This window comes from Bubalus kerabau, chromosome 1 (assembly GCF_029407905.1).
Source record: "Bubalus kerabau isolate K-KA32 ecotype Philippines breed swamp buffalo chromosome 1, PCC_UOA_SB_1v2, whole genome shotgun sequence".
In the NCBI taxonomy this organism is placed as follows: domain Eukaryota; kingdom Metazoa; phylum Chordata; class Mammalia; order Artiodactyla; family Bovidae; genus Bubalus; species Bubalus kerabau.
The window spans coordinates 184300268-184316532 of NC_073624.1; the positions used below are offsets into that span (position 1 = coordinate 184300268).

General features: G+C 51.0%; 1 protein-coding gene across 7 annotated transcripts in view; it reads right to left on the reverse strand.

The window, feature by feature from the left end:
- Nucleotides 1-3452, reverse strand: part of DOCK6 (dedicator of cytokinesis 6) — a 47412-nt gene extending 43960 nt beyond the window's left edge. For all 7 annotated transcript variants that reach the window (XR_008701695.1, XM_055545145.1, XM_055545127.1 and 4 more), the window contains exon 1: nt 3301-3452. Coding sequence is in view for 6 of the 7 variants with exons in the window: in XM_055545145.1 (XP_055401120.1) it covers nt 3301-3344 (44 nt within the window). In the remaining variant the exon portion in view is untranslated. The remainder of the gene's footprint in view (nt 1-3300) is intronic.
- Nucleotides 3453-16265: the final 12813 nt, after the last annotated feature.

The window sequence follows — 16265 nt, forward strand, 5'->3', positions numbered from 1 at the left end:
CAAGTTCCTTGACTGAAGATGGAGAATACACAAGCAGAGGGAATAGTATGCGACGATGAAAAGGGATGCGTCTGACTTAAGCAGCAACACAGATGAGCCCTTCTCCTGACATCTCGCTGCCATAGAGGACTCGAAATTCCATGCGGTTCCATTTATGGGATGTTCTAAACAGGCAAAACCAACTCAGAGCAGACAGGGAGCCGAATTAAATGAAGAAATTATAATGCAAGTGGGGAAATGAGAGTAGCAGCCACCAGCCTGGTAGTTCCCTGAGGAGCAGAACCAGGTGCAGATCACCTGGAAAGGCGGCTAGAGTGGGAAGGCTCAGGAAGGTAGAGACAGCCACTGGTTTGATCCAAGTGACTTCTTCCATGGCATTTGTTTCTTTCTTTTTTTTTTTTTTCAAATTTTTGGCCGCACTGCAAGGCATGTGGGATCTTAGTTCCCTGACCAGGGATGGAACCCGTACCTCCTGCATTAGAAGCATAGAGTTTTAACCAGTAGGCCAGCAGGGAAATCCTGGAATTTGTTTCATAATTACTCTTTTAAACTTGGCATTTTTCTGAATGCGTATCATCCATCATGGTGGCTCAAATGGTAAATCCTTCTCCAATGCAGGAGACAATTCGATGCAGGAGATGCAAGAGATGTGGATTCGATCCCTGGATCGGGAAGAACCCCTGTAGAAGAAAATGGCAAGCCATTCCAGTATTCTTGCCTGAAGAATCCCACAGACAAAGGAGCCTGGTGGGCTGAAGTCCATAGGGTTGCAAAGAGTCAGACACAACTGAGCACAAACAATACAGACAAATGTTACTGTATGGAACACAATGTTCATTTTTTTTCTTTTTTTTCACTTGTATTCTTTAAAATAAAATCCAACTTGGAACGGTGACAATGACCATCACTTTTTTTTATCTGGATACATGGCTTGCAGGATCTTAGTTCCAGACCAGGGATTGAACCCATGCCCCTGCAGTGGAAGCCTGGAGTCCTAACCATTGGCTCTATGAGTTTGTATTTTTAAGTCATCCCTCCAAATCTTTGTTTTAAATGAGCCTGTTCATTAGGAACCTGGGGGACAGTCTAACATGCAGGTTACTGTGGCATTTGTGGAATGAATGATTTCAGCGAACAAGGAGATGAATACAGGCCTAGGTCTCAGTATGTAGAACCTGGGTGTCTGCTCTGCAGACCCTGTCAGAGGACGGCCGGAAGACTTGAGCCATTTGTTTGTGGTTCACTAGGGCCCCAGGGCTTCCCTGGTGGGGTAGACTCTGACTCATCAGTAAAGAATCCACCTGCCCTCTAGGAGACACAGGTTTGATCCCTGGGTTGGGAAGATCCCCCAGAGAAGGAAATGGCAAAACCCACCCCAGTATTCTTGCCTGGGAAATCCCATAGACAGAGAAGCCTGGTGGGCTACAGTCCATGGGGTGGCAAAAGAGTTAGACACGACTTAACAGCTAACGACAACAACACGGCAGCCCCAAGATCTTTTTCTGCTTTTCTTACCCTGAGCTCTATAGTATCCATCTCCCAGGGCAAAACCCAGGGCCTCTGCTTCTCACTTGAGTGGAAGCCAGGACCCAAGGACACAGGGACTTGAGTGGTGAAGAAACAGTAATAACCTCCCCAAGCTCAGAAACACCAAAGGTCCAAGACAGAGGGACAATTCAGACACAGAGATAGCAGAACGTAAAAACTGCCCAACTGATATGCGTCCAGACACCAGGTCACAGCATCCTTCCCCTGTTCTGAACTCTCCATGGTTCCCACCTCACCCAGGGTAAAAGTTGAACTCCTCCCCATAACCCACAAGCCCTGTACAACCTGTTCCCACAGCCCCTTTCTCACTCTGCTCCAGCCTGCTATGTGTTTAGTTGCTCAGTTGTGTCTGACTCTTTGCGACCCTATAGACTGTAGCCCACCAGGGTCCTCTGTCCATGGAGATTCTCCAGGCAAGAAGACTGGAGTGGGTTACCATGCCCTCCTCCAGAGAATCTTCCCAACCCAGGGATCAAACCCAGGTCTCCCACATTGCATGTGGATTCTTTACCATCTGAGCCACCAAGGAAGCCCGACTGGCCACAGATATCTATAAACACACTCCACCGGCTCCTGCCCCTGGGCCTTTGCACATGCCCTTCCCCCCACATCCGGGCATGGATCCCTCCCTCATCTCCTTCAGCTCTTTGTTTACTTGTCATCTTCTTCTCCAGACCTTCCTGATCCTGATTCCTAGGTCTAAAGTAGTCCTCACACTCATCACCTCTCATTTCTGCCTGGTATGTCCTCATACTGCTTACCACTAACATGTAATCTACTTTATCCGGCTTCTCCTCTGTCTGCCCCATTGTATCTGCCCCCAAGGGTGGGTTCTTTTCCGGGGTGTCTCCATCAGGGCAGTGCTGGACACACAGGGTGTCCCGGCCCACGCACTAATACAAGAGAACCGCTTCCCTGCCCCCAGCAGATTCTGAATGCACTGCTGGAGGTACAGACCAGAGTGGTGGGGGGAGGCGCTTCAGCCCCAGAGAGTCCGACATCCCCCTCCCCGGGCCGAGTCTCTTACAGTCTCCAGTGGCCACGGAAACGGATTCCCCAGCGCCTGGCGCCCGTCCCCTCCCCCGTCTGCCCACCAGCTGGTTCTGTCCCCAGCCCCCACTCCTTCCATTCAATCACCCATCCATCTCCAGCGCGTCCAGGCGGTGCTAGGAGAGCCTGAAGCAGGGCTGGGGGCGGGGGGACATCCACAGCTGTCCCCTTCCCCACCCCCCACCCGCCCCAGACAACTGGGCACGGGACCCTGGCGGGGAGGAGAGCACGGGAAACTTCCCGAGGGGGTTCAAGAGCTGCCAGGAACGCTATCCCCGGCCCCAAATTCCGGTGCCTGATACATTCCCGCCCCACACCCGGCACAGATGGGACGGAAAGAGCCCCCCAACTCCCACGCCCCGGGGTTCGAGGGCCGGGAATCGGCCAGGAGCTGGTGAGGAAGCGCGGGAGCCACCTCCTCCAGGAAGGCCCCCGGACACACCCCCACGCGTCCCACCGGTTCCGAGGGCGGACCTCCGCCACCATCACGCCAGCAGCCCCGACACGACCCCCAGTCCCGACCCGCGCCGCCCTCCCTACCTCCCCACGCCTGCGCCCCCCGGGCCGGAGGAAGCGGGCGGACCCGGCGAAGACCCAAGGGGCTTGAATGTGGGACGCCCAGGAGGGGGAGGGCTGGGCCGCCCCGGGGCGGGGCTCGGACACGTGGGGGCGGCCCGGGAGGGGGCCCGACGGCCGCTCTACCTGTTGATCTTGTGCGCGAAGGCGCGGCGCTCGGCGGCCGCCATGGCGCCCCGCGCGTCCGGCCGCCGGCCTCGCCGCTGCCGCTGCCGCTGCCGCCGCCGCCGCGCGCACCGTCCCCGCCGTGACCGCCGCCGCCGCAGCGCCTCCCGGTTCTGGGCAGCCCGGGCTAGGCGGGGCCGGGCCGTGGGCGGGGCCCTTCCGGGTGTCCCGGGCCGCTCTGTGCTGCCCCTGCCGGCCGGAGGGGCGCGGGTCCCCCGGGCCGCCCTCGTGCCCTCGGGGCTGAGCTGGGGAAACTGAGGCTCTGAGGTGGGCAGGGGAGGAGAAGACAAGGGACTGGGGCGGGGGGTCTCTGACTCCCTCCCCTGGGGATGCTCTTTCTGCCCTCTGGCTAAAATCACTATAAGCACCATAAGTATCATCTCCAGCGTTTATTAAGCAAAGCCCTGTAGTTCTCATGTGTGGGGCAGGGGGTGAACTGGGGTGGAGTCTGGGGAGACCTATCGTTTCTTCCATTTTACAGATGAGTAAGCTGAGGCACCGAAAAGAAGGCAGAAGGCCAAAGAATTGATGCCTTCGACCTATGGTGCTGGACAAGACTCCTGAAAGCCCCTTGGACAGCAAGGAGATCAAACCAGTCAACCTTAAGAGATCAACCCTAAATATTCACTGGAAGGACTAATGCTGAAGCTGAAGCTCCAGTATTTTGGTCATCTGATGCGAACAGAGGACTCATTGGAAAAGTCCCTGATGCTGGGAAAAATCGAGGACAGAAGAAGAGGGCATCAGAGGATGACATGGTTGGACAGCATAAACGATGCAATGAACATGAACTTGGGCAAACTCTGGGCGATGGTAAGGGGCGGGGAGGTGGGGTGTGTGTGTCCATGGGGTCGCAAAGAGTTGGACACGATTGAGTGACTGAACAAAACTGAGGCACGGGCTTCCTAGGTGGTGAAGTGGTAAAGAATCCACCTGCCAGTGCAGGAGAGGCAAGAGACTGCGGGTGGGATCCCTGGGTGGGGGAAGAGCCCCTGGAGTAGAAAATGGAATGCACTCCAGTATTCTTGCCTGGGAGAGTCCATGGACAGAGGAGCCTGGCTGGCTACAGTCTATAGCATCGCAAAGAGTTGGACATGACTGAAGTGACTTAGCACAGCACAGTCTGTGGTGAGAGAGGCAGAGGGGTCCAGTCAGGTTCCGAGGCGCCTGCTAAGGGATGTGACACAGGACCTGGTGGTGGGATCTGCGAGAGCCAGCCGGGGAGGCTGCGCCATGGGGCTGCCTCCAGTGGAAGGAGGATGTGGGGACGTCTTGGCCAATATGTGGTCTCAGATCTCTCCCCAATGGTTCCTGTCTCTGTCCCACTGCAGCAGTCTTAGAGGAATTCTCCAGCCCTATTTACCATCTGCATATCCAGCTTCTTGCTCACCTCTCTGCCTTTGCATGCACAGGGGCCTCCTTCTGAAGGCCCTTCTAGCCCTGGTCAGAAAATGTCCTAGGTAGAACTGGGGACTGAATCATACTAGGGATGAGCTGTACCTTGGGGGCCTTTGCACGTACTGTTTCCAGTCCTGTGTGTGAAACTGAAAGTCACTCAGTCCGACTCTTTGCGACCCCATGGACTATACAGTCCATGGAATTCTTCAGGCCAGAGTACTGGAGTGGGTAGCCTTTTCCTTTTCCAGGGGATCTTCCCAACCCAGGGATTGTACCAGGGTCTCCTGCCTTGCAGGTGAATTCTTTACCAACTGAGCTACCAGGGAAGCCCATTCCTGCGAATGGGTGCTGGCAATACCCCTTCCCTTTTACAGATGAGGCCCAAAGAAACAGGCAGAGGATGAAATGGTTACATAGCATCACCTATTCAATGGACATGAATTTGAGCCAACTACAGGAGATAGTGGAGGAAAGAGGAGCCTCTCGTGGTGTAGTCCATGGGGTCACAAAGAGTTGGACACAACTTAGTGATTGAACAACAAGAGAAACAGTGATTTTCCCCAGTTGCCCAGTGGATCAGTGTCAGATCCTGAGCCCACAGGAGGGGGGCCTGGATGGTGGGGGAACACTGTAGCCCTGCCATGTAGCCCCAGGCTCCTGAGGGCACAGCCTGGCTTGTGGTATGTGCACAAGTGTGTCAGCAGCCCACACACCTGCCCCAGTTGTCCAGCCACTGTGGCTTGGGAGGCGCCCGGTGTAACCCCACCCATCACTCCCTGCCTCACCGCACCCTCAACGCAACCTGCAGTCTGGCAGGCTAAAGTCCCCGCCTTGCCTTCAGGCTGCTGGGAGCTGCTGGGCTGGAAGCAGGAAGGTGAGCAAAGACTGGCAGGTTTCTCCACTCCTCTCTGCCTCTTCCCAGCCCAGGCCTCATCCTACCTGGTCCCCCGCTCCTGCCCTCACGCCTCCATGGTCAGAAGGAGCCAGCGAACCCTGGAATCAGGTCCCTCCTCTGCTTAGAATCTCCTTCATGGCTCCCACTTCATTCAGAGTAAAAACCAAAGTCCTCGCTGTGGCCCACAAAGGCTCTGGCTCTGATCACGACATCAGCCTGCCCTTCCCTCCTCCCACTGTCTCCCATAATCACGCCACCCTGGCTGCCTACCTTCTCCACCTGGCTCTAAGCTTTAGGCGCAGCTCTCTTTCAGGGCTTTTGTATGTGCTGTTTTCCTCCGCACAAGTGGGTGCTGTCACATACCCCTTGTACAGATGAGGAGACTGAGACCCAGAGGGGCAGAATGACTTGTCCTATTTCACCGAGTGAATCAGTTTCAGATCTGTCCTTCCAGATCTGTGGCCCAGGGAGCCTGACTCCTAAGTGCTTTTCTCTAAATACCAGTTGGGGGACTTCCCCGGCGGTCCAGTGGCTAAGACTCCACATTCCCAATGCAGGGGGTCTGGATTCAATCTCTGGTCAGGGAACTGGTCCCACATGCCGCAACTGAGAGTTCACATGAGGCAACTAAAGATCCTGCATTCTACGACTACCCACTCCAGTATTCTTGAGTTTCCCTTGTGGCTCAGCGGGTAAAGAATATGCCTGCAATGCGGGAGACCTGGCTTCGATTCCTGGGTTGGGAAGATCCCCTGGAGAAGGGAAAGGCTCCCCACTCCAGTATTCTGGCCTGAAGAACTCCATAAACTGTATATAGTCCATGGGGTCGCAAAGAGTCAGACACAACTGAGCAATTTTCATTTTCACCTTTCTACGACTAAAGAGCCTGCAACAAAGACTGAAGATCCAGTGTGCTGCAGCTGAGACCCAGTGCAGCCAAATAAATAAATAAATATTTTTTTTAAAAGATAAATACCAGTCAGGTTCTAATCCAGGTCGCACTGTGTGACCCACGATAAATCTCTCAACCACTCAGCCTCTGTTTCCTTGTCTGCTCTGTGAGGGTTGTGGTCAGTACTAAGCTCCAGGCCCTTGTAGGAGTTGATTCCACGCAGGGGCCAGGTGGGACTATGAATTCTACCTTAGCAAAACCAGATAACAGATTGGGACTGAAAGCCACGATCTTTTAACTGAGATCACACACCTGGTCCCAGGACTTAATGAACTTCAGGTTCTCACTGCCTCCTCGCAGAAAGAATTCAGTGAGAGACAAAGTGATAGGTAAGAAGTGGGTTTATTTAGAGAGAAATACACTCCACAGAGTAGGAGCCATCTCAGAATGCAAGACTGGGACCAGGGGATGGGGTTTTCAGTTTTTAGAGGGGTGGATAATTTCATAGGCTAATAAGCAGGAGGAGCATTCTAGCTACTTGGGGGAAGGAGGTGGGAATTTCCAGGAAGCAGGCCACCACCCACTTTTTGACCCTGATGGTCGGTCTTGGAACTGTCATGGCACCTGGGGTGTGTCATTTAGCTTACTGTTGTGTTACAGTGAGCATATACTGAGGCTCAGTGTCTAGTGGAAGTTGACTCGTGCACCATCTTGGACTTTTGAGTTTAGTTGCTCAGGCATGTCCAACTCTTTGCAACCTTTTCAACTGTAGCCCACCAGGCTCCTCTGTCCATGGGATTTTTGAGGCAAGAATAATAGAATGGGTTGCCATTACCTTGTCCAGGGGATCTTCCTAACCCAGGGATTGAACCTGAATCTCCTGCGTCTCTTCTTACATCACAAGTGGATTCTTGACCCACTGAATCATCAGGGAAGCCCCAGATCCCTCCAATAAAGGCCTTGCCCCAGCAACCTGCCCACCCCCATGCCAACCAGATCTGATTGGCAAGGCGGGTCCTCTTCAAGGTACCACCAGGCTGGACTGGACCCTGGCAGCTGCTCAAACAGGGGCCAGGCTTCACTGGTACTCCAGTGGTTAAGAATCCTCTTTGCAATGCAACTGACACAGGTTTGATCCCTGATTTGGGAAGATCTCACATGCCGTGAAGAAACCAAACCCATGTGCCACAACTAATGAGCCCATGCTCCAGAGCCCATGTACCATGACTACTGAAGCCTGCGTGCCCTAGAGCCTGTGTTCCGCAACAAGTGAAGCCACCACAGCTGGGGAGTAGCCCCCGCTCACCACCACCAGAGAAAGCCCACATGCAGCAGCAGAGACTTAGCACAGCCAAAACTAAAATAAATATTAAAAAAAAAAATACTGAGGCCAAGTTTGGTGGGGACTTCAGCCTCCTCTGGCTGATGCTGGGGAACAGATGGTGGGATCTGATGGTGCCAGCCTGCAGACCTGGGAGGAGGGACGGCACTGGCCCAGGTGGGAGACGCCTGGGCTGAGTTGGGGAGGGGCTGTGGAGATGGCCCAGAAGTGGGTGGGCTCTGGGCAGACTGACTTGTAGGCAAGTTGAATGTTTATGTGAGAGATGGAGTGAAACTGAAGACAGCTGTCTTCATGCTGCTTCCCAATGCTATTCCCTCCACCTGGGATGCTGTTCCACCCACACCTTGTCTGTTTGATCCCTTCTTCATCCCTTGAGTCTCAGTGAGGACATCCCTGCCCTCATGGTTGCCTATGCCTCCCCCGTGATGGCCCTGATCACAGTGTGTTTCACTGTCTTGTGTTGAGGTGAAGTGAAGTGAAAGTCGCTCAGTCGTGTCCGACTCTTTGTGACCCCACGAACTGTACAGTCCATGGAATTCTCCAGGCCAGAATACTGGAGTGGGTAGCCTATCCCTTCTCCAGTGAATCTTCCTGACCCAGGAATCGAACCAGGGTCTCCTGCAGTACAGGCAGATTCTTTACCAACTGAGCTATCAGGGAAGCCCTGTCCTGCGTTATCCATGCCTAAAGCAGAGACATCACTTTTCCAACAAAGGTCTGTAGAGTCAAAACTGTGGTTTTCTCAGTAGCCATGTACAGATGTGAGAGTTGAGCCAAAAAGAATGTTGAGCACCAAAGAACTGATGTTTTTGAATTGTGGTGCTGGAGAAGATTTGAGAATCGCTTGGACAGCAGGGAGATCAAAACAGTCGATCCTAAAGGAAATCAACCTTAAATATTCATTGGAAGGACTGATGCTTAAGTTGAAGCTCCAATACTTTGGCCACCTGTTGCGAAGAGCCGACTCATTGGAAAAGACCCTGATGCTGGGAAGGATTGGGGACAGGAGGAGAAGGGGATGACAGAGGACGAGATGGTTGGATGGCATCACCGACTCAATGGACGTGAGTTTGAGCAAGCTCTGGGAATAGTGAGGAGCCTGGTGTGCCGCAGTCCATGGGGTTGCAAAGAGTCAAACACCACTTAGCGACCGAACAACAACAAAATTCCTGTCTGAGTTCCCCACCACCTGGTACACAGTCAGCGCGCCATAAATATTTGTCTCTCTTTCTTCTGTTCTCTTGATCTGCTGCTCAGTGCCTGTTCCAGGACCTCGCTATTTGAATCATTGTAGCGTTGTTTTGTAATATGTTTGCTTCTATCTTTGTCAGGGTCAAAACCAGCTGCCTCCAGACCATTGCACACGCTGTACCCTCTGCCTGGAACACTATTTCCCCTAATCTTTACCTGAAAGAACTTCAAACCATTCTTTAGGTCTCCTTGATCACCTCCCTCCCCTGCCCAAGTTGGGTCAGGGCCTCCTCGCCCCCTCGCTTCTAGCCCCTTGCTTTCCCCCTCACAGCCCTGATCACTCTTGGTTGTAACTGCCTGATTCCACGGTATCTGTTTCTCCTACCCAAGTGTCAGTTTTGTAAAAGCAAGGACTTTTCTCTACCTTATTCGCTGCTGTGTCCTGAGTGCTTAGCTCGTGGCTGGACATACCGTAGGTGCTGTATAAGAGAATGAATGAGACAGAGTGGTACAGGATCCAGTGGCCAGAGGACTTTGATGCCTCCTTGCCACCTGGTGCCTACTCTTTCAGTGTGGTGGGAGAAAGCAGCCTGATGGCAGGGGGTTCAATTCCTTTTTTCATCTTAAATTTTTACTTAGTTATTTATTCTTGGCTGCGCTGGGTGCTCGTTGCTACGCACGTGCTTTCTCTAGTTGTGGTCTGCTGCCTTCCTGTTGCGGAGGCTTCTCTTGTTGCAGTTCCCGGGCTCTAGAGCACAGGCTCAGTAGTTGTGTTACTGGGGCTTAGCTGCCTTGTGGCATGAGGAATCTTCCTGGACCAGGGATTGAACCCACACCCTCTGCATTGGCAGGCAGATTCTTAACCACTGGACCACCAGGGAAGCTGAGATCAATTTGGTCAATTCCTCAACTTTCCAAACTGAGGGGTGTTGGGGGCATATAGGGGGAGGTTGAATGTGGGTGCCCACTGCCCTCTGGTGCCCACAGCAGGAATGGTGCAACCAGGACACTTGTTCCTGCCCCCAGCTCTTCTGCCCACAGGCAGAGAACCTTTTTGCCACAAGGGGAGGGGTGTAGGGGGATAAGTTGATAAGGGCAGGTTGGGAAAGAGGGGTACAGGGAACTTCCATTCAGCAAGCATCTCCTGACCACCTGCAGTGTGTAGGCCCTGGAGTCATCCCAGGAGGTGGTGTCATCACCCCAGGTCACCAGCCACAGGGGCGGGAAACCAAGGTGCAAAGAGAAACAGCCACCAGCCTCAAATCACATACTTTTGGGCGGGTCTGTCGTATTCGGGAAACTGCTCCAGGGGTTCTTCAAATGTATGTGCTCAGTTGCTCGGTTGTGTCCGAGTCTTTTCTACCTGGTGGACTGTAGCCCTCCAGGCTTCTCTGCCCATGGGAGGTTTTCAGGCAAGAATACTGGAATGGGTTGCCTTTTATTCCTCCAGGGGATCTTCCCAACCCAGGAATTGGACCCATATCTCCTGCTTTCTCCCACATTGGCATGCAGATTCTTTACCACTGAGCCACCTGGGAAGCGCGATTCTTCAGATGCATTTTGGCAATTTGGTGAATCACTTGATGAATGAATGAATGAAAAGGTGTCTCACAGTCAATGGTGAACTTATTTTTTAAAAAAACTTTTAATTTTGTATTGGGGTATAGCCGATTAACAATGTGGTGATAGTTTCAGGTGGACAGCGAAGAGACTCAGCCATTCATGTACATATACCCATTCTTCCCCAAACCCCTGTCCCATCCAGGCTGCCACATAACATTGAGCAGTGTTCCTGGACTATACAGTGCGCAGTGGTGAGTTTAAAGTAGGAATGGTCACAGGCAGTACATGGAGTCCGAAGAGACCTGGATTCCAGCCCCGGCTTGGCCATATGGATTGGCAGAGGTCGGGGATGAGGGGCTGTCGGGCCCTCAGCCTCCTTACCTGTGCAACGGGGATGTTACTCTCAGAGCTGATCCTGGGGGCCCATGTTCGGAGCCCAGGAGATGGTGTCAGGAGAGCACAGAACCTGGGAGATGCTGCCTCAGTGGGTTGTTTTTCCTGCCACTTCCGGAGTACGGGAAGGAAGCAGGGAGCTGGCTCGGGGTGTCCAGGACTGCCTTGGGAGTGTAAGTCACAAAGACAAAGGCTGGGCCCAGGGAGGCCAGAGGGGCAGGCCACAGGCTTCCTGTTTTTCTTTGAACAGATGGTCAAGCCGCTGGACGCTTGTCTGTCTGGACATGTATCCACTGTCCGTGGTAACCCCTTCTTATCCCTCGCAGTGACACTTCTGTCCAGTTTGCTCATTTCTGGTGCTCTTGTCACATTCCAATGTCTGGGAATTTTCCTCCAGGGCTCCCAGACATCCAAGAGGTCTGCAAATAGAATTCAGGGAGATCCATGAATTTGGAGGGGAAAAATGCATCACTCAGGCCTGCCCCTGCTTCCAACGATAGCAGTCATTAGAGCTGCCACTGGATCTCTCTTGCTATTTAATGCGTAAGCAAAGATGCCCAAATTCTGTCACAATTCAACAAATTTTAAGGGACTTCCCTGGCGGTCCAGTGGCTAAGACTCCATGGTCCCAGTGCAGGCGACCCCAGTTTGATCTCTGGTCAGGGAACTAGATCCCACATGCTGCAAATAAGGGTTTACATTGCCACAACTAGTGATCTTGGGTGCTGCTGCAAAGATCAAAGATCTCATATGCCACCAATCAGACCTGGTGCAGCCAAATAAATAGACAAATATTTTTAAAATATTTTGATAACTGTATCCTATGTAATGGATTTGTAATGGGTTTCCTTTATCTTCTGAGGGGACTTCTGCTTTGTTTTTTAATATTTATTTATTTGTCTGCACTGGGTCTTAGTTGGAACATGATCCTGTGCCCCCTGGATTAAGAGTGCAGAGTCTAAAAAAAAAAAAAAAAAAAAGAGTGCAGAGTCTTAGCTACTGAGCCACCAGGGAAGTTCCCTGAGGGTTTCTCTCTCTCTGTCTCTCTTTTTTTAAAATAATTTTCTAATTTTTTGTGTTTGTTTTTGCTTTGTTCTGTTTTTCGGCTGCTGTGGGGTCTTAGGTGCGGCATGCGGGATATTCGTTGTTCTGGCTTCTCTCTAGCTGTGGCACTTGGCTCAGCAGTTGCAGTGGAGGGACTTAGTTACTCTGTGGCATGTTGGATCTTAGTTCCCCGACCAGGGATCAAACCCACGTCCTCTGGAATCCTCCGAATCCTCGGAAAGTGGATTCTTAACCACTTGACCACCAGGGAAATCCTATGAGGGGTTCTCTTTTAGGCACGTACATACTTTCACTAAGTATGTCACTAAGTGTTATCACTAAGATAAGGTCCCAAGGCACAAAAAGATGGCCCCTACAAATAAGAGAAATTTTTCAAATTGCCTATCCCAGCCTAAAGCCTGCTGTGGCTCCCCATCGCCCTGAGAAGGAGCCATGCTTCTCCTTGTGGCCTACAGACTCTCTTATGTGCCCCATAAGCTTGCCCCCGCTTCCCTTTCCACCTCATTTATTTATTCATTCACTCATTCACTCCAGCAGCATTTATTGAGCACCTGCTGTATGCCAGGCATGGGAAGCCATAATGTCAGTGCTGAGACCTGAAGTTCAGGCTGAATCAGGGAGGGAGTTCTAGGCAGAGGGACGAGCAATGAAAAGATGGAGAGAAGTAATAAATTAAATAAAAAAGAGAGAGAGAGGTAAAATATAAATAAATAAATGAAATTAAAAAAAAAAAATTCTATTACCACACTGCGTGACTTGTGGCATCTTAGTTCCCTGACCAGGGACCTAACCTGGGCCCATGGCAGTGAGAGCACAGAGTCCTAACCACTGGGTCCTCCACCAGGGAACTCCTTAGAATTAAAAAAAAAAAAAAGTAGAATGACAACAACAAAGCAAAGATGGAGAGAAATGGAAGTCTCCCAAGTGGAGGTCAGGGAGGGAAAGATGAGACTCAAAGCTGATGGGTTTGTGGCAGCAGGTTCTGCAGGACCTCCCAGTGGGGGCCTGGGCGTAGCCCTGCAGGCCGTGGGGAGCCCTGGAGCGGTGCAGAGCAGGTCAGATACACCTTCTGGTTTGTTTCAGGAACATCTGACTCTCCTGTCCCTCATGGGCAGAGGTGTCATTAGGTAAATGCCAAGTGGAGGACAAATCAGCTGGAGGTTTCCAAATTACAAACCCCTGAACCCTTGGACTCAGAAGGCCTGTTTCTAGAAATCTAGTCTTTCCATGGAAAACGATGAGGATATTCATAGCAGTGTCAACTAAACAGCCAAGATTGGACATGACTCTTTCTGTGGGGCTGGCTTCACTGTTTCTGTGCAGTGGAATACTATGCAGCTGCAAAAAAGAACGAGCCGTGAATTTCAACCAAAGAAACAATGAAAGCAACATCCCTGAAGCATATGGAATGGATTGGTATGAGAAAATCAATGCATGCCAGGGTGTACAGGAAGTCATCCTTTGAGTGAAATATTGTGCTTTGTGCTCAGCCCTTTCAATCATGTCCCACTCTGTTACTGTATGGACTATAGCCTGCCAAACTCCTCTGTTCATGGGATTTCCCAGACAAGAATACTGGAGTGGGCTGACATTTCCTTCTCCAGGGGATCTTCCCCACCCAGAGATTGAATCTGCATCTCCTGCATCTCCTGCATTGCAGGTGTATTCTTTACCCACTGAGCCACCTGGGAAGCCCACTTTGAATAAAATATTAGAGAAAAAAATATATATATACCCATATTTACTTGATTTTCTAGATAGCCCCTTCAAAGAATTAAAAAAAAAAAAACTGGTGGGGCTTGGATACAAGTTAGGAAAGACAGTTTTTAACAATTAATTTTTGGGGCAGTTGGCAATGACTTCAACAAAACTTCAGCTTCTAGGTAGACCAAGTTTTCTCAGGCCAGCAACTTCCTTTCTCTTTAAAACAGTTTTGCCAAGAAAAGTAGGCTACACCTTGCACCGAGTATATGCTCAGATGTTCAGGTTCAAATTCTTCACCTTGGCTCATGATGGCAGCCGTAAAAGACTTGTTTCATGTTTATTAGGATGGTGGCTCAGATGGTAAAGAATCTGCCCACAATGCAGGAGACCCGGGTTCAATCCTTGGGTCAGGAAGATCCCCTGGAGAAGGGAAGGGGCACCCACTCCAGTATTCTTGCCTGGAGGATCCCATGGACAGAGGAGCCTGGCGGGCTACAGTCTGTGGGGTCGCAGAGAGTTGGACACGACTGAGTGATTAACATTCAAACTAAAAATACCAACAACACCAGGTGCAGGCGAGGATGCAGAAAAACTGGGCTTCTCAGATGCTGCTGGTGGTGAGACAGGCTGGGATCCAGACCCTTTGCCACAGGGCTTGCAACTGGACAAATGTCTCCTCCAGCACCAAAACACAAAGAAACTATATGGGACTAAAAATAACTGCGTGCATGCACAGTTGGAACAAATTATGAACAAAATACAAAAAGACCAAAACCCCACACAGGAGGTGGGTGATCACTTAAGCCACGCTTCGGTCTTGAACCCTGGACCCACTCCCACCCTCACCCGATGTAGGAACCAGCTCCCCCCGCACTCCAGGCGCGAGCAAGAGAACCTGTTTTTTATACTCCCCCTACTCCTGCTGCAGCAGGGACCCCAGGAAAGCCTTGCCTGAATTTCTTGTCTGGCCTCTGGTCAATTTCTATTGACGAAGGAAGCCAGGAACTCTGGTTGGGAACAGTGGGAATGCAAAATGGTACAGCCACTCTGGAAAACAGTTTGGTGGTTCTTAAAACACTAAACACACAGCCATCATACAACCTGGCAATCCCACTGCTGAGTATTTAGAAATGAAATTTTATGTTCATGTTAAAAAAAAAAAACCCTGTATGTGATTATTTACAGCAGCTTTATTCATCATCACCAATTGCTGGAAACACGCAATTGTCCTTCAATGGGTGAATATAAAATAAACTCAGGTCTATTCATACAATGGAACATTCCTCAGCAACAGAAAGGAACAAACTATTGATACAGGCGACAAAGCTTTAGGCCCCAAAACGTTTTATGTTGCAGCGAAAGAGGCCAGACTCAAAAGGCTACATATCGTATGATTTCAATTATATAACTTTCTCAGAAAACAGATCTCTAGTGTGGGAGAGCAGATCCGTATTTGCCTGGGGCTGGGGGATGGGGCTGGCAATGAAAGACCAGCAAGGGGGAATTTGGGGCGTTGTTTTATTGTCTGGATAATAAATTTATTATTTATTTATTTATTCAGCTCATTGTCTGGATAACAGATGATGCTCCAGTAATCAGAGCAGTCGTGGGGGATCCTAGGCACTGAGGGGGACCCGGAGGCAACGTCTGATCCAGCTGGAGGGCTTCTCAAAGGAAGGGGCATCTAAGCTGAGACTTACAGGCTGGGCTGGAATCAGGCAGGTGAAGGGCCTTCCAGGCAGTGGGAACTGTGTGAACAGAACCCAGAGGAGAGATATTCAGGAAACCGGGTGGCATTAATTTGACTGGAGTATAGAGATTTTTTTCTTTGAGATTCATCCTTTTTTCTGGGGGTTGGAGGAGGCTATGCTGCTCACCTTGTGAGATTTTAGTTTCCCAACCAGCAACTGAACCTGCGCCCTTGGTCGTGGAAGCAGGACATCCTAACCACTGGACCATCAGGGAATACCCAGAGATTCATCCATTTGTAATTTGAAAACTGGAGAGAAAGGAGACTGGAGAAGTTGGTGGGATCTAACCAGACTTTGTGTCTCAGATGGTGAAGAATCTGCCTGCAAGGCAGGAGACCGAGTTTCGATCCCTGGGTTGGGAAAGTCTCCTGGGAAAGGTAATGGCTACCCACTCCAGTATTCTTTGCCTGGAGAATCCCATGGACAGAGGAACCTGGCAGACTACAATGGGTTTGCAGAGTCAGACTAACACTCACTTTTTTCTTCCACCAGACTTTATTGCAAGGGCACTAGGGAGCCATGGGGAAGATTTAGAGCAGGAGAGGGAGGTAGTCAGACTTTCTAAACTTTGTTTTAGAAAGATTGCCAGGGTACAAGAGTGGAGAGTGACTTGGGATGGGGTAGCAAGGAGGAGATGGTGATGGCCTGAAGGAACAAAGCCAGGGGCCAGAGTGGAGAGAAATGGGCAGACTTAAGAGAGACTCAAATGCAGAAAGAACAGAGGCTGCGTTT